The sequence below is a fragment of the Mauremys mutica genome, chromosome 22, assembly GCF_020497125.1.
Source record: "Mauremys mutica isolate MM-2020 ecotype Southern chromosome 22, ASM2049712v1, whole genome shotgun sequence".
NCBI lineage: Eukaryota > Metazoa > Chordata > Testudines > Geoemydidae > Mauremys > Mauremys mutica.
This window is the reverse complement of record NC_059093.1, coordinates 8,507,295-8,534,576: the sequence shown is the minus strand read 5'-3', so window position 1 is coordinate 8,534,576 and position 27,282 is coordinate 8,507,295. Positions and strand designations below refer to the sequence as shown.

Sequence of the window (27,282 nt, the reverse complement as noted above, 5' to 3'; positions counted from 1 at the left end):
ACACAGAAAGAGCAAAATTCATCTGAAAACACGGAGACCATCCTTCCCTTAAGTCTGTTTTGTCTCATATTTCTTGCCATTGCTGATGTTAATAACCCTGATTTCTCTGTAAATTTTGCAGTTGATTATCTTGTGTTCACCTCCCCTCTCCACTGTGATCACATAAGATCCCGATGGCAGCTACAGCAACTCTGTACATAGAAAAGTCACACCGGGAAACTAATTGGAACTGATTAATTTTTTTTTAACCTAAACATTTTTATTATTACCGTATTTTAAATACAAAAAAGGCTATTTGGCCCAAAGGAAATCTTTATTTCCTGGTTCTTTTATTTGTCTGCTTGTTTTTGACAAACAAATTTATTTTTTGTTTTGCTTTTTCAAAAACAAACATTTTCGGTAAAAATCCTGTTTTCAATTTTCAGAAACAAAACAAAACTTTCTTTTTCTTTTGGCTTTTCAGTGAAAAGCCAAACAATTTTTGGAAGGAAGGAAGGAGAGAAAAGGGAAAGGAAAAGGGAGTGCGAGTGGATGGATAGAGATGGATGGATGAGAGGTTTTTTTAATTAAAAAAATGGTATTTTTCAGCCAGCTCTCAATTTCATATATTTTTAGCTACCTTTACAATGTTAGGTGTTTAACTTTTATCAAAAGGAGTAAAAAACAGTTTCCTTCTGCTGTTTATTTCATCTCTCTCCTATTCTCCCTTCAGTCTGGGAAGAAGAAAGAAAAGCAGCACCATGTGACCAGCCAGGTCTCCTCCGTTCACCAGCAAGTGCCCTGTGAACCATATGGTCCGAATGGATCATCCAGCATGAACCTTGACTGTTTAAGCTAAACGACCTGGTCTAGCCACTAGAGGAAGACAAAAGCCATGCTGTGTTAAGGCGGGTCACGTCTTCACTAGATCATATTTCTCTGCTGACACTGTCAGAACAAGGACAGGTTGGAGGTTAGAGCATAAACAAAGATGACAGTGAAGATGCACAGTAAGAGCCTTACCTGGGCCATCACTCCACCGAGTCCGGTTAAAGGATCTCCCCCACTCGCTGTTCCAGTGGTCCACATGATTTCTTCATAATTGAACATAGCAAACGTGGACACCCCATCTGAAATCAGGAGAGCTTGAAAAGTGTTCACCTGTTTAAAACAGAGACAGGCATATTCGCAAAGTGATATCACCCCGCCTCAGCTTTTGCACCATTTTTCTGTGCTGCCTTCTTCTGCATCAATCCCATATGAAATGCAATAGGGAAAATTGATAATTAAACAGCAAAAGCTAAGCATGGTATAGGATGCCACCCAACAGCTGATTCAATCCCGCTTAACTGCATCCATAGCTTTCCAGAGCATAATTCCATCTGGGACACCACGGGAGACAGATGAAATCTGTGATCTATTTTAGCACCGATAGATGGCAGTATGAGAACAAGCACTGAGAAAGCAATCAGCTGGGCTTGGATTGCTACAGCCTGTTATCTTAGCGTTATTCTATCTCAGCTTTATTCATCACAGTGTTATCTTATTGGGTTACTTTCCCCATTCAGATGCTATAATAATATTAACAATGGCGTCTATAACAGTCAACAGTGTATTGTACCCAAGGAAATCTTGCTTTCCCAAGCTGCAGGAATCCCAGACCAATCTGCAAAAATGTATCGACAACAACATTTACATTGTTTTTAAATGATTCTTCATTTTTTAAACGATAAATATTTCAGATAAATTAATTCAGCAACAAGCCAGCACCCCATGCTAGGAGGAGGTACTTTGTCATCTTCTAAAGAGGACATCAAATGAGCTCGACCATAGAATCCCAGAGCATTGTCCATAAAGCCCTATCCTACCTGGGTCCACATGAGCTAATCTTGCATCCCTGGGAATCCAGTTGCAAGATCTCCCCCTAAGAGTATACTGGCAAATTCCACCCATCTAAATTCCACTTGCATTTCCAGTTGGATATGGTATCCTTCACTTCCTGTCCTAAAACATTCTACTTTGGTCACTCTATGCTGATTAACAGTCATGCTTCCCTCCCAAGAGGTGGCTGCATTTCAGTGGTGGGTGACATTGACCACGTACGTTCCCTCACTTATTTTAAAGAGATATTGTGTGTCTAATTAATCGAAATCTGGAAAAGTGGTTTGAAAAGTGGCTAATGTAGTGCACTGTGTTATCATGTAACGTTAAAAAGTCCAGATGACTGATGAAAACATACTGAGTCATCTGGAACCAGAGCCTCAGTGGATGTGAGCTGATAGAGCTCCACTGAAATCTAGGTAGCTATGCCAATTTACACTAGTAGAGGATCTGGTTCACTGTAAAATGGGCCATGTCGAAGTGACATTGGTTTTGTATAGACTTCTGATAGTCAATTCCTGCCATTTTTAGTTTTTGTTTAAAGTGAATCCATTGTTCTGAACATCATTTTAAAAAGAAGCCAGAGGCGCAAATTCATTCTGTTTCATTATTAATTATTATTATTATTATTAGTGTGGTGGTAGCTTCCAGCAGCCCCAGTAATAGAGCAGGACCCCACTGTGCGGGGCTGTGTACAAGGAGAGAACTCAAAGATGATCTTTGCCCCAAAGAGTTTACAGTCTAATTATAAGACAATAGGCAACAGATGGCTACAGACTCCGATGGGGGAGTACAAGGAAACAGTGAGACAGAATTGGTCAGCACGATGGGCTGTGTATCGGAACACCAATGGCCTAACCACTGTCATGAGTGTTGCAGGCATCACAACAACGGAGAGTTTGAAGAAGGATAACGAGGTAGCTTTACAGATGTGAATGAGGAGCTCCTCCCAGCCGGGAGGGGCAGCATGGGAAATTGCATGAAAATTTAACAAGTGGGTGACGGAGGCTGGCACATTGGCCAATTGGTGGTGGGAGTTGACATTTCGATAGTGAATGAGAGATGACAGATAGGGTGGGGATATGCCTGGAACGGCGCTGAAGACAAGCACTGTGTGTTTGACGTGATGGAGAAAGTTGAGCTACTGTCTTTAATGGCGTTAGATCAGGGATAAAGCATGCCCAATAAATCTGAAAACCTGCTCCAGAGTGGGAAAGAAATACTTTTCTAACTGAAACTGACATTTTTACTGATTTTTTTTATATATATATATACATACACCGACAGTCAATTTTTTTTAACCCAGCCAGTATATTTCCTGGTCTTTGCCAACTCAATTTCCAATACTGCAAGGTATGAAACTTAAAAGGCATAAAATCTATAGCCTGCAGTGCCTGTAGGAATGCAGAACATGATGGGGGAAAAAAATCTTCCTCTCAGGATGTGATTTTCCACTAACTGCAGTCAGCTCCATAAAAGTGATATTCACCATGGGCGCCAACTTATATGGGCTCCTGGGGCTTTAGCCCCAGGAATATTCACAGACAGGGGCTCTGCTCCAGCAATATTTGGAGCTAGGTTTCTCCCCTGCTCTGCGCTGCCGGCAGCCCAGAGCCCTTTAAATCCCAGCCGCGGCCGGGAGTCAGAGGGGTCTGGGCTGCCCGCTGCGGCGGGGAGCCCAGAGCCTTTTAAATCCCAGCCGCGGCCGGGAAAGAGAGGGCTCTGGGCTGCCCGCTGCGGAGGGGAGCTCAGAGCCTTTAAATCCCGGCCGCGGCTGGGATTTAAAAGGGTCTGGGCTCCCCACGGTTGCAGGCAGCCCAGAGCCCTCTGATTCCCGGCCGCGGCTGGGATTTAAAAGGCTCTGAGCTCCCCGCCGCAGCGGGCAGCCCAGAGCCCTCTGATTCCCGGCCGCGGCTGGGATTTAACGGGCTCTGGGCGCCCTGCCGCAGCGGGCAGCCCAGAGCCCTCTGATTCCCGGCCGCGGCTGGGATTCAAAAGGCTCTGGGCTCCCCGCCGCAGCGGGCAGCCCAGAGCCCTCTGACTCCCAGCCGCGGCTTGGATTTAAAGGGCTCAGGGCTCCCCGCGGCTGCCAGCAGCCCAGAGCCCTTTGATCCCAGCCCCTGTCCACTGATTGCCCCCTCCCCAGACCCCTGCCCCCCAGAACCTCCACCCCCTATCTAAGCACCACTGGTCCTTGTTCCCTGATTACCCCCTCCCGAGACCCCTGCCCCTAACTGCCCCTTGGGACCTCAGCCCCTATCTAAGCCTCCCTTCTTGTCCCCAACTGCCCCCTCCTGAGACCCACCCAACTTCCCCCCCAGGACCGCACCCCCTACCTGTCCCCTGATAAACCTCCTAGACTCCCATGCCTATCCAATTGCTGCCTGTCCCCTGACTGCCCCTCCGAACCGCTGCCCCATCCAACCCCCCCTGCTCCTTGTCCCTTGCCTGCCCCCCGGAACTCCCTACCTCTTCTCCAACCCCCAAACCGCTTACTGTGCCACTCAGACCAGTGTGTCTGGCTCCGTGCAGCTCCAGACAGTTGCTGCCATGCTCCCCCGTGGAGCCCACAGCCCTCTCCCACCCCCAGCACCTGCCTTCCAGATTTGAACACCTCGAAATTCAGGAGTGCTCAAGCTCGGTTTGGGCAGCTTTTACTTCATTTCTCCCAAATCAGTTTCCCCTGCAAGGTGCCAACTGAAGGTGTTGGAGAACAGAGAGATCGGGTGGCCTCCTAATGCCTGGAAAAGAGACAAAGGCCGGAGGAGGGAGTGTCAGTGCCTGTGTGGACTTCTGGGAAGTGCACGGTGTGGAAGGGGATGCTGTGATGCTTTGGAACAACTCCATACAAAGCCAGTCAGGACTCTGGGGGAGCCTCCTCTCTCGGAGCATACTGTCTCCAGGGCAAGAAGCTTACACCTTCCTGGGTCTGACCTCGGAGCATTCAGCATGCCCTTCCACATCATGCACTTTCCAAAGTGAGTCTGCCCAGGCTGGTCCTGGGGCAACCAGAGGTCCCTGCACCCCAACTCCGCAGTCAGATGTGACTCTCAGCCAGACAGTAAAACAGAAGGTTTATTAGATGACGGGAACACAGTTTAAACAGAGCTTGTTGGTACAGAAAACAGAACCCCTCTGTCAGGTCCATCTTGGGGGTGGGGAGCCCAGAACCAAGTTCTGGGTCTCTCCCCATTTCCCCAGCCAGCTCCAAACTGACACTCCCTCCTCTGGCCTCTGTGTCTCTTCCGGAAAAGGAGGCCACCTGATCTTTGTCCCCAACACCTTCAGTTGGCATCTTGCAGGGGAAACTGAGGCACCCACACAGCATTCAGAGAAAATATTAAGAACATTCCCACTTCATCACAACAGGTGCAACAAAATATAATACTGTATATTGAAGTAGGCAAGTGCTGCTTCTGACTTTCCACTTTTAATTGACCCTTGTAATCTTGTGGCACTGACGCATTGTAGCTTCATTTTATATCGGCTTACAGGGCAGGAGTGGGGGTGGGCACCACCATTTTGGGCCCCACCAAAAATTATACAAACCTGCCGCCTATGATATTCACCCCAGTGAATCATGATCAGGCATGATCCAAAGCCCACTGAAGACAATGAAAAGATCCCATTGACACCAGAGGACACTAAATCAGGCCCTTAAGGTGTAGGTCTGCCTTAAAAGGGTTTACATCAAAATAGCACCTTTTTACCCAACCAGTTTACTCCCACTGGGTCCAATTGTGCCTGCAGGGAAGTCAATGTTTCCAATTGATGTCAATGATTTGTGGGAGGTCATTGTCACGGTCTACTTGGCCTTGGTGAGGCCTCTGCTCGAGTACTGTGTCTTCTTGTGGGTGTCACCCTTTAAGACAGACGTCGACAAATTGGAGGGAATCCAGAGGACAGCAACAAAAAACATCACAGTTTTAGAAAACCTGACCTCTGAGGAAAAGCTAAGGAAGATGGGCCTGTTGAGTCTTGAGAAAAGAAGACTGAAGGGTGTGTGTGTGTGGACCTGATAACAGTCTTCAAATATCACAAGGTCTGCTTTGAAGGGGGATTAATTGTTCTCCATGTCCACTGGAAGTAGGACAAGACATAATCAGCATAATCTGCAGCAAGGGAGATTTAGGTTAGATAGCAGGAAAAATATTCTACCTATAAGGATAGTTAAGCACTGGATCAGGTTCCCTAGGGAGGTTGTGGAATCCCTGTCATTTTAAGAACAGGTTAAATAAACACTTGTCAGGGGTGATCTAGGTTTACTTGGTCCTGCAGAGGGGCTGAACTAGATGACCCTTCGAAGTCTGTTCAAGCTCTACATTTCTGTGATTCAGGCTTGGCTCCCTGGGAGAATTCAGAGCCAGATCTGCTGGCTTTAGAGACAAAAATGAAGCTCCGACCTTGACAGCTGATCAGGGAGGGTGAAGGGTGCACCTGCGTAGAGCTCTATTCATGTCAATGGGGCTCTGTGGGCTGCAGGAGTCCATCCCCGCAGAGCCAGCAGAGCTAAGAGAGCGTTTCATACATTCTACACAGATGAGGAAGGCTGCTCCTGCAGCCTGTGACCCAAAAGATCTGGATCTAATTCCCAGCGGTGTCACAGACTCCCTCTGTGACCTTCAGCAAATCACTGCAGAATTTCCCACTTCTGCCAAGGGGGGATTAACAATCCTTCCTTTCTCTCACCCCTTGTCTGTCTTGTCTATATAGATTATAAATGCTGATGCAGAGGCTGGCTGTTACTATGGGTATGTACAGCGCCTAGCACGTGGGGCCCTGATTTTGGCTGAGATCACCAGGCACTGCCATGCTATTACTAAAATAATCTAACTAAGTTCCAGTCAGTTAAACCTGTGCAAACCCGCCAAAGATGAGGGCGCACAAGCATCACTGAGATCCAATATGGCCAGCAGAACCCTTATGGTCGGAAATGATGTACTCAGACAGAAAGTTCCCCATTTGAATCTCAGAACTGAAGAGTTTGCAGCACTAACTGGCAGGAGAAACCTCTTGTCAACAGAGCATATTTGATCCAGAGTATCAATAACCATGGAATTCCAGATAAAGCTAGGTGAAAAACTGATTTTTTGATGCACTGGCAATCCTGAAAAATTCCCTCCAGCCGCCGCGCCGCCCCCCTCCCCCCAATTTTTATATCCATTCAATCCGAAATCAAGATTTTTCATGAATCAAAAAGTGGAAAAAAATCATTTTTGGCTTGAACAAAACAGTGCATTGAAAGGGAACAAAATGTTTTGTTTTGACTGCAATATTTAACAACCATTTTTTTTAACAAAATGAAACGAAATTTTGAAATCATCAAAAACATCATTTTGAACCACAAAAACAAAATGTTTCGTTTAGAAAATGTTAAAAGGAAACAAATCAATTGGGGGCTGGGGGGAGGAATGGAACACAGGTGTTGTCCGAAATAATTTAGCAAAATCAACACGAATTCTGAAAGCGTGTCAGTGTCTCCAAATCTGCATTTTTGGCTGAAAATTTTGGCCTGTCTCTAATCTCTGATGCCATTTTTACTGAGTCACTCTTCAAAGCAGGCATTAAGGAAGTTTTGCACAGGTTTTCTGCATTGGGGTGAATTTCACCTTCAAAAGTTGCATATACTATTTTACACGTAAATCAAAAGAATTCTCTGATATTGTGCAGGAAGGATGCTATGTACCAAAATAAATTGCATTGTGTGCAATTTTCCCAGCAATACAGGGATCTCAGTACTGCTTCTGGCTCAAAACACTTTGGAACTGTGTGCCAATGAGATTGGAAAAATGCATTAAATTTCAAACAACCCTAACAAATGGAAAGGAACAGGGCTCTTTGTCATAGCTGACTTCTTAAGAGATCAGACTCCTTTGTGTTTATGGAATTAAAGAGCCGCTAATCCAGCCAAATCATTGGCAGGGCTGTATTACCAATTATGATAAATCTTTTACTGCACTGATCGTCATTGTGATAATGCTGTCAATAATCTTTTCGATTTCCTACATCTATTTGGGATTTCAAAGCAGCTGTTCAACTCATACTCCTGAAACATCCTGACTGCCCGCTCAGATTAACATGGCATAGAAATAAATCCAGCCACAGCCACAATAAAAATCCATAAGGTTGTTTGTACCCCACAAAAGGTCCCCATTTTCTGTTTCCAGTCGCAGGTTTTTAAGAGAAGGGATTTCAGCCAAAGATTAATTTATTGTGACTTCCTGGATATGAGAGTTTTAAGAAGCAGCTTCACTTCTGGAGCCCGTTAGGGAGAAGAGAACTTGCTTCGCCTAATTTTGAAGCCAATGTGGCCTTGGACGTTTGATTCTAGCTGAAAAATTATTGGGTTCACATTTAACTCAGAGTGGACATGGGTGGGGGAGGAGCAGAGAGAGGGAGCGAGAGACACAAAATCCAGTGAGGGGAAAAATAAGATGGACAATGGAGCAGTGAGTGGGAGAAAAAGTAAGAATGAAAAGTTAAAGCCCCCATCCTTCCTGCCCTCACAAGCCATCTGTTTCTTTCACACACACACACACACACACACTGCACTTTGTCTTTTACTTACCCTAGACTCCACTGTGCTAGGTGCTGTACAGTCATTGAATAAAGACAGTCCCTAGCACCAAAGAATTTATAACCCTAAACCCTGATCCTGCAACACTCTCCATGCACAGACTTCTCCTCCCACTCAGAGCCCCACTGAAGTCAAAGGGGGCCCACCCATGCAGATCACATCTCAGAATCAGGATACAAGGCTGTACATTCTTTGGGGCAGGGCCTATACTAAATGCCTGTACAGCACCTGGCACTACGGGGACACTACTGTAATAAAAACATCTGTAGGTTCCTCTGACACAAACACTCACATTCAAGATGCTGTGCAGGGCTCTTGTTTGTGCCAGGGCAGCTGTTGGGAGGTGGTTCTATACAGAACACAGGCTGCCTGACTGTTATGTTCATGCCACACATGCACAAAAATAAAAACATATATATTGTGTCTGGAAGGTTGCAGGGTAATGCTATTTTATTTCTTAGACTCCAGAACCCTAACACACAAGAACCCCAAACCAGAAAGAGACAAAGCAGGCTGGCTCCCTTATACAGTGAACCACAATTCACCCCACCTTGCTTAGAAGCTGTCTGCCTGCGACTGACTCCAATCACAGGCTTCCCTACAGAGGTCCCTAGCCTGCAAGAAAGTTCAGGAAACCACTTACAAATTAAAGTGACAGACAACAATTCCAATGCAGTTTTCAAATACCCCACACTTACCACTAGAAAAACTGGTCTTTAAACTGAATCATACTTTGGAAAAAATAAAGGACAGGGGATTAGAGGTTTGCAACCTCAGAGTTTCACACACCCTCAAAGGGAACACATTTCTCCTTTCCCTATTTAAAGAGAAAGCCCTGAATCAGTGTTCAGTTAATAAATATTTGGCCCCTCTTTATAAAGTGTGCAAAATCCAACCTCTGAAGCGCCTTGAGAAGCAGATAAGCCTGATCTCCATTTTACAGATGCGGAAACTGAGGTACAGAGAAGCTGAAGGGTCTTGATCAAAGCCATACAGCAAGGCATGGATAAGAAAATAGACTCCGCTCTCATATCTAATCAATATGTAATAATAATAATTAGCCATCACTGTAATATGAATAAAGTCCTCAAACGAGACTGGAGCCCCACTGAGCTAGCTGCTGTACAAACACATGGTAGGAGACCGTCAATCTTTCCTTTGACAAGTTCACAATATAACTAGACAAGACAGACTAAGAGTGGGAGAAAGGAAGGACGATTATCCTCATTTTACTGATGGGGCCTCTGAGGACCAGAGAGATTAAGTAACTTACCCAAGGTCACCCAAGACGACAGTGGCAGAGCTGGGAATGGAGCCCAGGTCTTCTGAGTCCTATCTCATCCATCCGCCCTTTAACTTAAGCCATGTCTACAACAGGAGTGCTTTACCAGTGTAGGAATGCCTGTATACTACCCCAGCGTAGCATGCCTGGTGTGGACACAGGATTTTTTTTTAATCAGTGTAGCAAAATCACTCCCGCCAAGAGAAAGAAGCTATCCTGGTAAACATTATACAGTATAACTGCACCTCCACTAGGGGTTTCTGATGGCACTGCTCTGTTGGTCAGGATCACACCCCTTCAAACTCCGACCAACATCACTGTGCTGGAGTCTGTGGCATGACCTCCGCCATTCCTGCTACAGAAAACAACACCCTTCTAAAATCATCACACAAGTAAAGAGATTGAAACTTTTGCCCTTACAGGGGTCGTGCTGCTGCCTCCATAGAAGGTAACCTCCTCCCAGGTGATGACAAAGAGCCAGGTGGCTGAGAAAGAGGGCAGGTTTTTGAAGTACTTCCTGATGTCTTTGGAGACCTTCTTCAGCAGGGCGGGGTCCGTGCTCTCCCTGTAGTAGATTTCTCCTCGGATTCCATTGTGGACGTCTGCCCAAAATGGAGCAATGAAGGCCCGGCCATCTGCAAGGGGGAAAGGCTCTGGGGTGAACTGGCTGACCAGCACATTGAAAGAAATCACGCCATTGTTGTTGACCTAGAAAAAGAGGAGAACGGTTTGATTTAAGCAAACCAAAGCCGTGGCTGCAAGCCGAGAATGGTCATCTTAAAATTATACCTGTGCTGATGGCGTTTTTGGTGAAGGCTGGTTTTTGCAATTATGGGATGTAAATAGGTCTATCCATCTAGGTACTTATATATCTCTCATGCTCTAGTGAGCAAGGCCTGCGCTATGAAAGATCTTAAGCTGGGGCTAGGAAGACAGAGATCAGGAACTGCAGAGGGTACAACCCCACATAGATCTAACTGTGAAGGTTACTCAGCTGCAACAGTTCTTTGAGATGAGCCTCTGCCTATCCACACCATAGGAGTATTGTTTACCAGGGAGATTTTGTGCCCGACGTAACTGGCACCAGGTCACTGGGTGCGTTCAGGTTAATCAAGTCCTTAGCAAGCAGTTCTGCAGAGTCCTTGGGACTGGACTCGTTTGACCCCAACTCTTCCAGGGAGCTCAATATCTGTCCTGTTAAGCACAAACCTGGCAATGCCAAGCCTTCAGCACTACACGGGGGGACATTGGTGTCTCACATGCTGGGCACCAGACAAAGGCAGCAAGTGGTTCTACTACAAGTGGGAATAGGCAAAGGCCACTTGAAATAAAAACAGAGATTACTACCCCAAGCCTCCAGGAAATGACTGTGTTGTGCACACGCTATGCATACGTAACTGACGCTGGGAGAACATGGGTCGTTATCCCCCTTGGAATGGCTGGTGCACCAAGGTCCCATGTTCAAATCCCGTTGTTGGGCCAGACAGGGTTGGTTACCTGTGCACAACACAGCTGGGCTCAGCCCAACGCCTGAATGGAAAATCCCTGAATCTGAGATCGGGATCACATTTTGCGGTCTCGGTCCCATGTTGAACACTCTTTTGCGACAGCGAGGTTAACCCTTTCTTAGCGCAGCCTGGCAGATAACGTCCCATGCCTGGCTTCCTGTGATGCCAATGGGAAGCAGCAGCACCTGCCCAGAACTTTCTCAGGCACCCACCACAGGGTGGAAGGAATCGTTCTCCCCCCGGCAGCTCTGTATGTTCTTGTTTCTTGTCATGCAACTGGAATAATGCTCATGGCGTCAAGGCCTTAGCTTTGGCATTTAATCACCTGCAAAGGTAATTTATTGCCTTTTCTATTCCTTCCCCGTGAACATTAGCCCATTAAATACACCTTTGACTTTTTTAATCATAAAACCTATCAGTTCATGAAATCTAAGAACTTGTCAGGTAGGTATCAATAAATCTTCCATGTCTTGAACACCGAGAGAGCGTGCTTCAAATGCAGCTGCTAATGAGGGGGAAATGAGTGAAAAAGCAGTGTCTGCTACAGAGCTGCTCCTTCCACTTACATAAATGCTCCTGTATGGGACTCCAAAGAAGATGAACGGGATGGACAGCTTAATCTCAGAGGAGCTTCCATCATCCACTTTGGGGGTTTTCGTATCATTCTGCCAGAACGGATACAGAATCTCCATGGACTGAGCTGGAAGAGGACAGTATTGTTACTATAATGATACAAGGACTGGTCCTGTTCCCACTGACTGCAGTGGTACAGGATCAGGCCCACAGCATCACATCTCCTGATGCTCTTTACATACTTTGTACTTCACTCACTACTGAAATGGAGCCACCTCTGGGGTGGAGAATGGCAGCTGGTTAATAACATGCGCCACTGCTATGCAAGACTTTAGAACAGGGGGTGAAAAGAATAGTCTCTACAACTGAAGCTGCAGGAGGGATTTTGTAATGGTGGAACATCGCTACTCAAACTGTAATTTGGCCAAGCATAAGGTTTGATGTCACTTCTCTTGTATAAAGAGCTACAGGATCCTTCACAACCCCAAACGGTCAAAGCGTCTGTTTTACATCTTATTCAGCATCTTCAGCAGGACAGTGTCTCCTCACACAATGGCTGGGGCATTAGTTCAGTACTATCTCAGAGGGAAGAACAATAAAGAAGAGGGAGAATGGTCCAGTGGTTAGGATGCTAACTTGGTGGTTAGGGCCCAGGGTTATTTCTCTGCTTCTCCCCAGACTTCCTTTGTGATCTTGGCCAAGTTACTTAGCCTCTCTAGGCCTCAATTTTTCACGTGTAAGATGGGGTTAACAGCACTGCCCAGCCTCACAGGGGTGTGTAAGGATAAATACATGAAAGATTGTGAGGAGCTCTGATATCACAATAATGGGGACCAAAGACATACCTAAGATAGACAGATGGATTTATCACCCCTTCCTGTAGCACTCTGCCTTTTCCTTTGAGCTCTTCCATTCACAGAGCAACCAGGCCTGGCCTTGTTTAGCTTCTGAGAGGATACTAGGGGCAAGCCTGAGATGCTATTGCTAGGACAGTTTAATCAAAAATTTCCCATTGAAATCAGGTTTTCCACTAAATTAAACACTGCACAGAAAGTATCTTCTTTTCCCTTACATCTTTTGACAGAAAAAATTAAAAAACGGTTTTCAGCCAAAGATTTTTGTCAAAAAACTTGAATTTTTCCATTGAAAATTTTGACAAAAACTAAGCATGCTCAGTGAATTTTTCCACAGGGAATAAAAGCCTACTTTCCACCTGCTCTAATTGCTAGGTATACAATAGCGGATTATGCCTCTATAGAAAGAGCTATATAGCCAATCCTGTGCCACTCGCAGACATCTATTATAATATAATTCTCCATTTATTTAGCCCGATGAGGTTATCTACCACAGAGGGAACACACTTTGCCTTAGCTAGAAAAGAAATGCACTGTCCTCATTATATTCAATCAATGCTGACCCAGGGAGCTAGACTCAAAACAATTCCATCTCTGTTTAAGTTGATTCAGGACATTCTTTTATCTTCTAGGTCCTAACCTGCAATTTCAGAGGCTGCTAGCTGACGGGTGATTGCTCTGAGCCTGGGTTTTAAAGATACAGTGGGTTTTCTTCCCATTCCGTGCAAGTATAAGCTGTTCAGTTGTTGTAACATTTAAGATGCCCTTCGCTAGAATCTGGTCTATAACAGGGACAATGGGAAGCCGACCCTTTTATGAAGCTTCTAACCGATACTGCTTTCTAGCTCAAAAGAAAAATACCTGAACTGAAAGTCAAAAAACGGGCTTTTTTTTTACAGTGTGTGTATGTATGGGTGTGGGTGTGGGTGTATATATATATTAATTTCCATGCTAGAGAGAGTTTTAAGTGGTGCGTGACGGAGTCCTGAATGCACGACTACACTTATATACATATTTTGTAAGGGCTATCACAAATATCCTGTTGCCAGGTAGTAAAATAAGTCATTTCACAGCTGTTATGTATCCAGCAGGCTATTACATCTGAGGTCACAGCTATAAATTATAGATTTTTTTTTAAAGTGTGATACTCAGCACAACCTTTTAAGCAATCACTTTTTAAGCACTAGCCTTGGAATCTAACTTTGCATGTATAGCCTCCCCTATCCAAATATCCCAACAGGCTTGGCCAGCAAAGGAATCTAGCCTTAATGCCCTGAGCTGCAGGCAGATTATTATCCTTATTTTGCAGGTGGGGAAACTGAAACAAAGTTATTTGCCCGTAGCCACACAAGTGTGTGTGGCAGGCATCAGTACCAAGATCTCAAGCCACATAGATCTAAATCTTAACCACAAGACCAGGATATCTCCCCCAAAGAAATTAAATCAGTCATGTAACACAAATATGCTGAGTTAGCATTACAAAAACAAACCCATCTCCCAAGATTGGTCCCATTCCACTGTTCTTGACCCTCTTGAAATCAAGTTTAAATTTTAAAAAAGAAAGCAACAAGAAATCTAGAGATTTTCCTGTGCCTTTTACAAAATCACACAAGAAAAAAAAAACATGGATGGAAGTTTTGTAGAGTGAATGAGCTTAATAAATGTTTCTTCACGCTATATAAACCACAGGGAATATCAATGAGGATACACCTAAGACTTGGAATATGGGTGACTCCACAAACCGCGCCAGAGCTCTAACGAAAGTAAATGAGCACACCGTTCTGTGGTAGCTTGACATCTCTGCAGACTCTTTCTACCCACCCGCCTTTCATTCTACATAAGTTATTCTGGCAGACGAACTATCTAAACTCTAGGAATGTTTTAAAGTTCTGCTTTCATGACAATTGCGATATCCTCCCAAACTCCTGAATTGTGCATGAAGAGCTCAGAAATGTGTAGAGACTCTATATTTGAAACAGGAAGGGGAAGATGTAAATTGGCCTAGCTCCATTGATTTTAGTGGAACTATGACAATTTATATGCGTGGAAGATCTGTCCCTCGCTCTGAATAAATGTCAGCCTTGCAAAATTATCATGTATATTTACTAGGCAAGGCACAAAAATCTACTTGTTTGCCCTTCGGTATTATGATTTAAAAATAAATTACCCTGCTATTGTACTTGCTCTCAGACAAGTGTCTGAGTAGAATTTTATAAGGTTTTCTATGCACATGAAGTTTGCGTGTAGCAAATTTCTGAGGCAAGCGTTTTCCTATTGTAAATGTAGAGTATCAGTATCCGAGGACCAAAAGTCAGAAATACTAACCTTGCTGCCGTACAATCACGAACACAAAGGCCACCCAGGTTCTAATGAGTGATGGATAATTCATCCTAAAGGGCGGGGGGGGGGAGAAAAAAGAGCAACTAATCATCAATCCAAAACCAGATCTGCTAAGCAAATCTCAGGCTAATGGCTAATAGTGCCTTGCAATTGTGTGATTGCTCCAGAGATGCAGACAATTGGGAAATGTAGGTCCTTACCCATGAACTAGACCAAAAATGACGAGTTAGGTAGGTAGTATAATGAAATCGCTGATGATAAAACAACTTGCCCTCCAGGTATTCTCAGGGTATATGTATAACACGATTTCAGAAATCAGAAATGAACCATTATGTTGGAATTAATGAATAGCACCCAGCTCCCAGTGTGTATTCAATCCCACTATTAATCCAACACAATTCTTTGCTGATCTGCTTCATGTGAGGATATTACGGCAGGCTTTAGGATGAACAGCTTTTCATTGTAAGAAAATGAGAGCGAATTATAAACGGTAGTGTGTTCATATAGTTAGAAGACTATAAAATGTTGGTTTAACTAATCTTTTGTACTGGGTGGTAATACAATGATCACTTAACATTTTTGATTGGTGTGAAGGAAGCACAAACATTTACACATCTTAACAACTTCCTTGCTATACAGAAATCAACTATATATAGAAGTGGGGAAATGCATCTGGGCAAATTAAAGAGAATTTTTTGTGGTATTTTAATTTCTTTTATGCCTACTATAATTTGTTTTACATTATTAATCAAAGAGGAAGTATGACTACAGTAGCTGCTTTGATTTCATTACTTTATCATTTCTATTCATTAACAGAGGGAAAGGTTTTTTATATACCACTTATATAAAGCTACAGTGTATACACAATACACACTGTGAGTGTATGGAGTATGTATGATCAGAGTCAAGTATAAATTATATAGTGATCTATTTATACAGAGACATAATAATCACACTTCTATATTAAATATATATCTATTCATGCATTATATTACATCTATGTCTATACTCCAACATTACATCTCTATATAGCTAAATACATCTATAGACCTACTTATATAATGGAGTACACATATATAGCTGTCTATTTCTAAACATATATATAGATGTAACATACATAACGTAGGCATATAGCTAGATACATTGTCTATATATCTACATATTACTTACACTTGAATCCAATTATAATGATGTTTGAAATAGTGAAACACCATGTATAATCAAGTCGAATGACAGTTCCACACTTCTCCAATGCTTCTCAACGTGTCAATTGCAATTAGATTGAAAAAATAATCTTGCTTACAGCAAAGTTGTTCTGGGGTGAGAAAAATTAATTTAACTATGAAAGGGTTCCGCTGTATTCCTTACTGTAGAAAAGCAGCAAGTATCATGCTAGAATTTTATATAGATCTTAAATCTAAGTCACTGTGGATTCATTAACTGAGAAACACACACACTGACTAGCAGAGAATATAAATGCATTACATTAAAACCTAGATGATGTACCTCTGGGGAACCATGACAGAAAATAAAAGAAACAATGCTTAATTTGTTCCAAAAAAAAAAAAAAAGGCAATTTTTTTTAAAGTATGAAAAAAATACCAACCTGTTTTGCAGAGAAGGGAAGAAATTAAGTCCGAAATTTTAAATTGAATCTTGGTAAACCGGGGGGAAAACTTATGTCAATGAAGAATACATTTCAGTGCTCTTTTACCAATTATTGCTGATGTCTGAAATGATGTCTCAATCCCTTTTGCGCTCTTAATTGAAAATTCAGTTTTTCTCTGTGTTGTTTTAGGGCCAGAATAGTGTTGAGATGCAATCAAAACTTTTTGCTCTATTAATTAATGGTAAATTAATCTACAGATCAGATTCTGGGCAGTAAAAATGAAGAGGTTTCTGTCTGGGAATAAAAAAACCCTAATCCTTCAGGTAGAGTTAGATGGAAATGTCAGTAAGTTGGAGCTGGATTTGTGGCTGTTCTGATCAGAATCACTTTTCACTAGGGAAGAAAGAAAAAAAACAACCCACAAAAGAAACAAGCCCCTTCCTCCTTTGTGCAAGTGGAAAAAAACCTTCTATATAGTGTTACAGAATTAGCATTAAACAGCATAGGGATTAAAACACTAAACAAAGTCAGAGCCCTTGAAATGTCCATGAAGTTAATTTTCCAGCAAAGTCTTGTTTGAGTTTTCATAAATCAGCTTAGTTCAGCTTTGGCAGAGAGGAAAATAAAAACTATTTAAAGAAAAGTTCTTTCCAAATCTTCTTCAGGAGATTTTATTTCTACTCTGATCCTACCACCCCTAAGAGGGAGTGAGAGTGACCTGGTTTTAAAATCAAAGGATTTTGGCAAAAATTAGTTAATATTTACATTGCACCAACATCTAGAAGCCAAGTATTTCAGCACTTCATTGTGCTAGGTGCAGTATGTGCACCATAAGTGAAGGTCTCCAGCCCAAACGGCTTATAATCAAAGACCCTGATCCTTGTCTCCAGTTGAAATCAATGGGACTAAATGGTAGTTAAAAAAAATAAATACCAGCACACGTGTAAGTGTAGTGCAGGATTGGGGCCAATAAATCAAACAAGCTGGCTGAGTAGGAGGAGTAAAAGGGGAAAATTTTGTTTTATTTTTTTTTAAAAGGAAGATTTAGGTTTCAGTTCCACAAATTCTTCTTCCCCATGCGCTTAATTTCATGCATGTGCATAGCCCCGTTGATTTTAGTGGGGCTACTGGTGCGTAAAGCCAAACACAGGAGGAAACATTTGCAGGGTCTGGGCCTTGCAGCAGGCTACCGAGACAAACCCCCTACTTGTGAACCTGATTCCCGGTCTACTGAAGGGAAGAAAGCCCTGAAGGGGGAATCGAGGGCTGGATTCTTCTAATACTACCAGCCATTCAGTGCATTTGGATTCACTCCAAAGGCCAAAACAAAACAAGCCTCTCTCTCTCTTCAGAAGGCTCTTCACAGATTACCTGCAACGTGAAAATAAACTGGGCTTGTACTCCTGTGTGCTGCTTTATGATGAATACCGAAAATCTGAACGTATCCTTTTGCCCTCTGATTGTTTTATGTTTAAAATTCAGCTGCTGTCTGAAAGTTCTATGATGACTAGAGCTGCTTTGATTTTACTCCTTGCCTAACAATTTGGACTGAACTTCCTATCTTCCAGATTTTGTTTTTTCTTTGGGGTTTCGTTCTGCATTGTACAGTGCTGAGCACATAAGTAACCAAATAAGTAACAATATTTTACTTCCCCCACTGAGGCTCAGGACAAGCAAATCATTCAAAAAAGGTGGGCTAGACTTTCCAGAGACTTGTCCTAACTCAAGTAAGCGAAGGTCAAAATAACCACACCGATGGGAACTGGGTTAAATAATTCCCCCAAGTAAGGGTTTGAACGAAGTCCAAAAAAGGTTTTCTGAAGCTGATGCTGGAGTCTGGTGGAAAGCGGATTTTTCCAGATCGTAATTTCCTCCAGGGAAGGTATCACTCATCTCCCATTATACCTCCCTTTATTGCTTAATGCAGGACTGTTGGCCTGGCCCAGCCCTGCTACCTTCATAGAATATCAGGGCTGGCAGGGACCTCAGGAGGTCTAGTCCAACCCCCTGCTCAAAGCAGGACCAACCTCCAACTAAATCAACCTTACAATTGCTGCGCGCACCTGTAGTCATTCCTCTACTGGGAGCTTTAACTTTTTCTGTTTTTCATGAGAGGTTCCTGACTCGATTTCAAATCTGGCTGACAATTAAACCTAGACTTAGATCCAGGACTTAGATAAATTAAAGAATGAAAAATACGCAGCAGGTGGTTTCCTTCAGCTTTGCCCGTGCAGGATTGCTCCCTCCCCACTGTGAGAGTGCGCAATCTATTCTAATTGTAAATGGCAGGCAATAGGGCTTGGGGAGATTACTCTGAAGGAGAATAGATCTGCCTGTCAGGGAACGTTTGCTACTATTCAGATTAAATCTTCCTTTTAATTTCATCCCATTATCCCATTTCTCTCTATCACTCCCTTTGAATGGTGGTAGACACTTCAGGTTGCTGTATGGGGTTTTCTTCCCAAAGGTTGGTGTGTAGCTAAAGGCATGTCTACACTGCAATCACGGGCTGTGGCCACAACGCATATAGACGTGCCGGAGCTAGCTTGAATCAAGCCAGTTCTGGAAAGGCAACAGTGAAGTTGTGGCAGAGCGGGCTCCAGTGCAGGATAGCTACCGGAGTGATTACCTAGGTGGGCTTGTAGAGCAGTGCCAAAATCCATGCTGCTACGGCTTCATTGCTCTGCTACCCAAACTAGCTTGCTTAATGCTAGTTCGGGTACATCTACTTGAGCTGCAATCAGCCCCCACGATTGCAGTATAGACATATCCTCAATCTGGCTGCCAGTGCTGGAGAGGATGATTTACTAATTTTGGTACCAGACATAAGAATTTAGTCAAATACTCTTTACGGGGAAGACAAAGACAAGGAAAGTAATTTTTCATCACTCCTAGGGAAAGGCATGATAAACCGTAGAATAATCTGGATTATGCAATTTAATATGCTCAGATTCTCCAGTACAGGTGAGATACAGTGAGTGCTGCATGTTGACCACAATACACAAAGGGGACTTGGGTGATGCGTGGGAACTGGTGATGATTAAACCTTAACCTCTAGGTCACTTCTGGACTCCTAGGACTAGGTCAGCCTTGATCTAAAGTTGTTAGCTGATCAGTGGTAGCACATGTAGTAATAACATTTAGCTCTTTTATGCCATTTTTATCTGCAGATTTCAAAGCACTTAAAAAGGTGACTTACTCCAATTTTATAGATGGGGAAACTAAGGCACAGGGAGGCAAAGTGACTTGCTCAAGGCCATCTAGCAAACCAGAGGAGGAGCCAGGAATAGAACCCCAAATCTCCGGAGTCCCAGTCCAGTGCTCTTTCGTCAAGTCCCCACTGCTTCCCAGCGACTAAAATGAGGTGATGGGTCTCAGTCCTGTCTCTGAAAGACGGGCATCCACTTTAGAAGGAAAAAACCCCCAAATAACCTGTATAATGGTATGCGCCGTCTCATTCTACACAAGAAGTTCTTGTCGGACGTAGCACGGGAGGAAGTTGCTTTGTGTCTGAAACAATGGAACAATTCAAGGTCAGCAGGCAAACCAATATGTCCTTGAGAAAGACTTAACAACCAGAACATTAGACTTGCTGTTTATCTGCCATAACACTGTTTAGCCCACGTGAATCTCCGGGTGTTGCGTTACATGTTAAAGAAACATTATGGGGTTAAGTCTTTCTTCACCTCCACAGGTTCCATCAATGCTAACGCAAACAGCGTGATGTTCCAAATCAAGTCAGAAGCCAAAGAAACAACTTCATAATTTTAAAATCAATTTCACGTACCATTTTTATTTCAAGTATTAGCTCCAAGCTATTTATAAATAGCCAAAAAAATATGAAATCCAATAACCTGACCTTAATTTTAGTGCTTCTCTCTTTGCGGATAAAACTCATTTAACTTGAATGACAGTGTGGTGAGTGGTTGAGGAAGGGGCTGACTCATGGCTCAGGGGCTTTATTTCCACTTGTGCCACAACCGTAACACCCTAAGGCAATGTTGTTCAGTGGCGAAATAAGTACAGAAGCTTTGAGACTTTGTAAAGCACAGTAAGAATCTTCAAATAGAAAGTGCTCTATTAAGCCATCGCTCTAGTACCTATTGCTGTGATAGCCACTATTGTATTAAAGGTATTATCACTAGGGTTTAAGTTAACCTAGCTATGAGAGACCAGGTTTTATATTGAAGTAGTAAGTTATTTTGCATAGGTGCTTGGAGGATGCAAGGAGGAAAAAGGGATGAAGAGATAAGAGCTTAAGGGTAGATTTTCCAAAGCACTTCGCATTGGCCCAACTCTGCTCTCACTGAAGTCTATGGGAGTGTTACCATTGACTTTAATGGGAGCAGAATTAGGTCAACACTAAAAGCTTTTCAAAATCCAACTCTAAAGCTGTGGGCTCCTGCTGACTTTACACCTGTGCTTAAGATAATGGCATGGGAACATTGAGCACTGACAATTCAAAATCACTTTCAACCAGTCTCAACAATAGGAATCTTTCAGGAGCCAGACAATGTGCATTAGCTTTTCGAGACACAAGCTGCCTTAACAGATATTTATTGCACCAAAGAACTGATGTTCTAACTATCCCAAAGGCAGAGGGGAAAAGTATGCATGGGGTGGGGGTGCAGAAGTTTTGCTAAAAGAAACAAATGAGAAAGTTGTCAAGAAACCCCCTGGACACTTTTTTTTGGTGTGTGTGTGCAAAAGTTTAAATAAGTTTATTGAAATGATCAAACCAATTACCTAATTGATATAAGTTCCTCAGCAAACTCTGCCATTGAACCAAAAGCAGATTTTTGGAGCCAGAAGCATATTCCCCCTGACTCCAGTACCCAAGAGAGAAACCAGAACACAGGAGAAAAGGGAAACTTGGAGCATATTTTTTCTTGCTAAAGATTACACAGACCTTCACGTTTAAATTATATTCAAAAAAGGAACAACAAAAGAATTTCTGGTAACTTCAGGAGACAAATCAGTGAGGCAGAAGATTGAGAAATGGCTGACTACCTTCTCCATATAATGGAGAGGGAGTCTGCTTGAACATCTACAAAAAAACCAAACACAACAGTCAAATTATGCGTGTGCTGAGAATACACACTACAGCTTCTGGGATGCTTTGCATTTTCAAAACCGTACATGGACAAAACCAAAAGCATGTCATTTACAAGCACAAATGGCAACTGATGAACAATTTTGTACTTGGGATCTATGCTTGGAATTTTTAGGGTCCAATCTACTGCAGGCAAAGAAACCGGTCACACTGTAGAGCAAAGACTATGAGTATGTCTATACTACATACGTTGACGGAAGCGATTTTTCCATCAACGTAGTTAAGCTACCTGAGAGGCGGTGTTAGGTTGCCAGAAGAACTTGTCTGTCGACCTAGCTGCATCTACACTGGAGGTCAGGCAAAAAGACATTCAGGGTGGGAAACTGTTCACAGCCCTGAGCAATGTAGCTAGGTCAATCTAATTTTTAAGTGTAGACCAGGCTTGTGGTTACATTTGTTAGTGGTTTCCCAAGATCATGCTGTATACTAGGCCTAACAGTCCACCCAGAGAACATACTTAACTACCATGAGGGTTAACAGCAGTTTCTAACACATACACTCACGGATGCATCCTTTGTTACAACCGTACATCCCATAAATTTGCTGGTTTAAGCAATCTAGCTGTACCATCTGGTCACATCATGGATATTCAAGACACACACAAATCAGAAAGCAAAATGTCACAGCATTTAACCTCATTATACAAAGCTGTGTAATGTTCGGATTTGTAATTCCCACCTAGTTCCCTGTAAACTAGGTAGTTAGAAAATCCACTCTATGTAAAGTACCCAGGGGAGGCTTATGTGTATGAAGTAACATCAATAACAAAACAATGGCTGGCAAAAGTAGCATTTGGTTAAAGGACACAGGAGGAGCAGTAGCTATTAAGTTTTTTTTTTTTTTTTTTTTAAACCCATAACTCTGGACCATATATTAAACTGGGAATGTCTACAAATAGAGATTTTGGAATTCTGGACCATTAGGCATCAACTAGAATTAGGTGAAAATTTCTGCAATTTTATTCCCTTACAATTTTAGGCTTCCAACATTCTATGAAATTGCTCAAAAGCAGCCCCATTTTAAATGGGAATATTATGCAAAAATAGGACCCAATTTCCAATGGTCAGTAAAATTGGAAGATGATCCAATTTTGAGCATTTTCAATTTTGTGCAATTCCCGCCCCCCCCCACATTCCAGGGCTGAGCATCTGGATGTGTCAAACATTTCCTTTTTTGGCATTGCCTTTTTTCTTACACAGCAGAAGTCTACTGAAATTTTTCTACAAAATGCATATTCTGCTGGCTGGACAGATTGTGAATGGTTCTATAATACTGGCTAGAGACAGCCTGTTCCCTAGAGTGGTAAAACTGCAGTGTCTGTGCTGTGGCTTTCACAAACCTGCGTGGATCATTGATCTGGTTTATATGATAGTGCTAAATCTCAGATAGCTGTGAAGAGGGCATTATCCTTGTTCATTAAAAAACCCTTGTTTTTCTACTCAGTTCTCCCATTCCTACCAGGTCCATCATAAAAATAACATTCAACTGTTGTTCAGAGCCAACATGGCGACAGCACCAATTTTGTTTCTGGATATGATCAAAACTTTTCACAGGCAAACAAACTTACAAGCATTTGTAAGATCCCATCAAATGCTTTAATTTACTTTATTTCCTTCTCTAAAACCAAGATATTTAATTGTGCTAAAACAGTTGGTCAATAATTACAGTGTCTCGTTAATACCAGTTACAATGCCATAAATATACCCAAGATAGGTGATTACCGTTCTATAGAATTAGATCAGATATTCCTTTATATCTGCATCAGTCACATAACCTGCACAAGCTTATGACTGATGGGCAACACACTCATACAGTAGGTCAACAGGAGAAATAAGCTTCTAATATTAAACAACCATATCTTCATAAAACTTTGTTTTATAATAAAATATCTTATTAAACACAAGTTCCTCTATGTGTATGTATGTATATATCATACATGTGTTGGCTTGGCGTTCCATTGCAGGGCAGCAAATACATCCTCAGTTATGCTACAGCTTATAAAGCACATTCTGCAACAAGAGTCCTTAAAAGTAAAACTTCATATTACACTGTCACCATTTCATGGTTCTTTATTCTTATTGGATCAAGTCAGGTCATGTGCATTCCATGTTATACATGCAAGCCGTGGTCTGTTTTATACTGCTCTTCTTGATGTTCCCAGGAGATCAACTCTTACAACAGAAGACCAGGGCACAAATAATTAACCTATCTTGAATCCTCTTATTTTTACGTTTACTCTAGATATGGAACCACTCTCAGTTGAATAGTTCCTAGATACTGAATCTGAAGAGTATGAGATTATATCCCTCCCTGGACGATCCAGGTAAAATATGAAGAGAATACACAACTCCAAGAATATAAAGGAGTCCAGTAACCCAGACAAAAGCATCACGAGAAAGAAAGTGCACGGGAAGGGAGAGGATGTTAAAGAGCTAAGGTCAGAAGTTCACACGTAACTAGAGCCCTGACTACACTGCTTGAAAAACATTTTTTAAAAACGTAGTTGCTTAAATCAGTGTAAAGTCTTCAACTTGTCAAGGTGACAGAGGAACAAGGGAGGGCACTGTACGGGGAAACAGCTGTGTGATTTACAAGAGATACATAAAAGGGCTGAGGATTTCACAGCAGGATCATAAGAAAGAGACCCAGCTCTAAAGGAAAAAAGGGCCTATTTAAAATCAGCACACTATGCCCATGGAGAGTTTGGTGGAGGACACGGGGGAGGGAATCTGGATCGTGAACATCTGCTTTATGATAAATGCGAGCGGTTTCTCATCTACTCACCTTCTACAAACTGATGTAAGCAAAACTGGTACCTATCTTAAACAGAGGGTCTACATTAAAATGGTAGGGGGAAAAGTGCTAGATTAGGATGGGTTCCTGGAGCAAGAGTAAGAAATAGGACTTTATACTAAGGAATAGGACTTTGTCAGGAGAATGATTTTAGTCTTTCTACTCTCAACACAAACTGGCCAAAGGGTAAGTGCTTATTAGTGGATCTTGCAGGCAACAGGGAAAGGACATTCAAAGCAACTCCACTATGCTGTTCGGCATACTGTTGTGCTGTTAATTTGGATTCCCAGTTGACACAAAACCCATCCAAGAACAGCCAGAGTTTTCTGCAAATTAGCATATAAACATATTTGGCCAAAATACTGTTAATTCCAACCTTTAGTAACATCAGATGTGTCACTCGACTACACACAATGCCAGAAGTCTAGTGAAGTTGATCAGAGTAGAACTGACTACTCTAGATAGAGAGTTTTGGGAGTAAAAGATTTTTTTATTTGTACATTTTCTCTCTCCCATTTACTCTTGCAAACAAAGTGTAGTTTAGGAGGCTCTGAATACCTGAGTTCTAAATCAGGCTGAATACTGCTTAAAATCTTTTCACTAACCTCAACAACAACAAAAATTTAGAGACATCACTTGGCTGGATAAACAGCAATTCAGCTATTTATAGTCGGAGTCAAATAACTGGGTGGACAAGTGCTGAGTAAAATCTTTAATCTAACAGAAGTACTGACCAAATTCTGCACTGAGCTCTGACTCCCTTACTGATGGACCGTAATACCCCTTAGCTTGAAGAGCTGACGATTCATGCTAAATTCACGAGTATACTGGAAGAGTAACAAGAACATCAGGGTATCAGACATCCTGAAACACACGCACACACACTGAAGTCAGTTATCTCCTCTTAAGTTCATTTGCATCAGATGGTGGCATGTCTCTCTCAGATTTGGGCACACTACTTGGGCTAAGAAGTCAACTGGTATAAAAACAAAACAAAACTTCAACCCAACAACCAACCTAAAAACCCTGCAAAAAGTCTTTAACTCGTGTGTGTGTGTGTGTGTGTGTTGGTGTGAATGCACAAAGCCAGAAGAGGTTATTTAGATTTGGGCTCCACAAAAAATTTGTCTCCATCCTGAATGCCATAAGAATGTAATGCCCGTGAGTTGTATTTCATCTCCTCGGGACCAAAGGGAGCTTCATGGTCAAAGTAGTAGAGCAACATGTTGCTTGTTGACAAATGCACTACAGTTTTTAATTGTTTCTTTAATTCTGCCACCGTCTGATCTAGACGGATGGATATTTCCTCCACCTTATCTTTGAAGTGAACTTCAACCTTTGCGCTGCTCCGGGGCCGAAGATCCACTACCGCTAAGGGCTCCAGCTTTCCGTATTTTGTTACTAGCTCATGATACCTAGAAAACAAGAAACAGAGAGCTACGTCATAACTGCCCATACAACTGTCACACTGCTCACAAATTATTTGTGCTCTGTAACTATAATACTGATACCTTCCACCTACAGATCTCCAAGGGGTCTCTGCAAATAAGTTGCAAGGCTTAATTAATACCTGTGAGTTAAGATTGTAACCATTTTAGAGATTGGTAAAGTGAGACTCAGAGGGGTCGAGGGATTTGGCCAAGACACACAGTGATTCAGCAAGAGCCAAAAAAAGAACCCAGGCATCTTAACTACAAGTCACCCTGCATCTCATTTTAACAACAAGACCACATGGCATTCGCTAGTTAATCTGCAATCAAGTTAAGAGCTAATCAATTAACTTGAGGTGAAATTCTAGTGAAGACAATCCTCTGTTGCATGAAGAACACTGTTTAAGAATTCAATAATTTAGAAGTAATACAGAGCCCTCCTCATACACGGACACTGTGCATGAACAGCAAAAAAAATGCACCAAATACCTGGTTTCACATCTGCCACTAAATCTTGGAGATTTAAGGGAGGTCCTCATTATAACTCACTAACTACATGGGGCAATATTCATTCCAGATGAAAATCAATAGACATAAATGGACTTCCACAAAGAATGAATCTAGACCGTGATGTTTGTACTCGTATTTTCCATACAATGCTTGGGAAGAAGTACACGTTTTGATACGAATTGCCATACTAGGAACAAAAGCAGAAAGGCCATCTACTATAGTAACCTTGTCTCAGACTATGGCCAAAGCTGTAAAGATATTAGACTGAATGGAAGGCAGAATATAGTGTTTTAGAAGAAGGCATTATCAGCAACTCAAGATGTGTATGGAATACCTGTGAACTGCTCTGAAAATACTCATTTCATCAGTTAAGGAAACTGAGAAAAGTTATTCAATAACTGGAAATTGTTCTAACAATTGCTTACGTCTCTTGCCCAAATATGTGACGAAAAAGTATCAGAATTAAATACTAAATAATAAAATAATAATACTACAAAGCACTTTGGTCAAAATTTTCAAAAACTGTGAGTTTCGTTGCCTCAATTTTAAGGTGCTTCATACCCTGAAAATCAGGTCCCTTTAAAGTAAGTGCTGCACCCCCCATCAGAAGGCCAGTTTGATCTGATACAACTTTAGACTTTCTCTGAATCCAACACGCTGCAGGATGGATCACGGAACTTTCCCTGGCTGGAGAAGGGTGCGGAGAGAAGTAGTGGCCATGTGGGTTCGATGGACTTGAGAAAACAACTAAAGGCTTATCCACATGAGGAAACTGACCAGTAGAACTACAGCCATCTAATTATACCCCTGTTGCTATGCTGGTATCATTCCCC

The 27,282-nt window shown here is 42.4% G+C and overlaps 1 protein-coding gene across 4 annotated transcripts in view; it reads right to left on the bottom strand.

Annotated features, from left to right (window-relative positions):
- LOC123354888 (tubulin-specific chaperone cofactor E-like protein) overlaps window positions 1-27,282 on the bottom strand; it is a 97,187-nt gene that overhangs the window by 42,999 nt on the left and 26,906 nt on the right. For 3 of the 4 annotated variants that reach the window (XM_044997266.1, XM_044997265.1, XM_044997264.1), the window contains exon 9: window positions 23,308-25,924. In XM_044997266.1, coding sequence (XP_044853201.1) covers window positions 25,606-25,924 — 319 coding nt within the window. In that variant the 3' untranslated portion in view covers window positions 23,308-25,605. Of the gene's footprint in view, window positions 1-1,002; window positions 1,141-10,139; window positions 10,428-11,793; window positions 11,928-14,979; window positions 15,045-23,307; window positions 25,925-27,282 lie in introns of those variants that run through there. The other variant, XM_044997267.1, reaches the window with a different exon arrangement.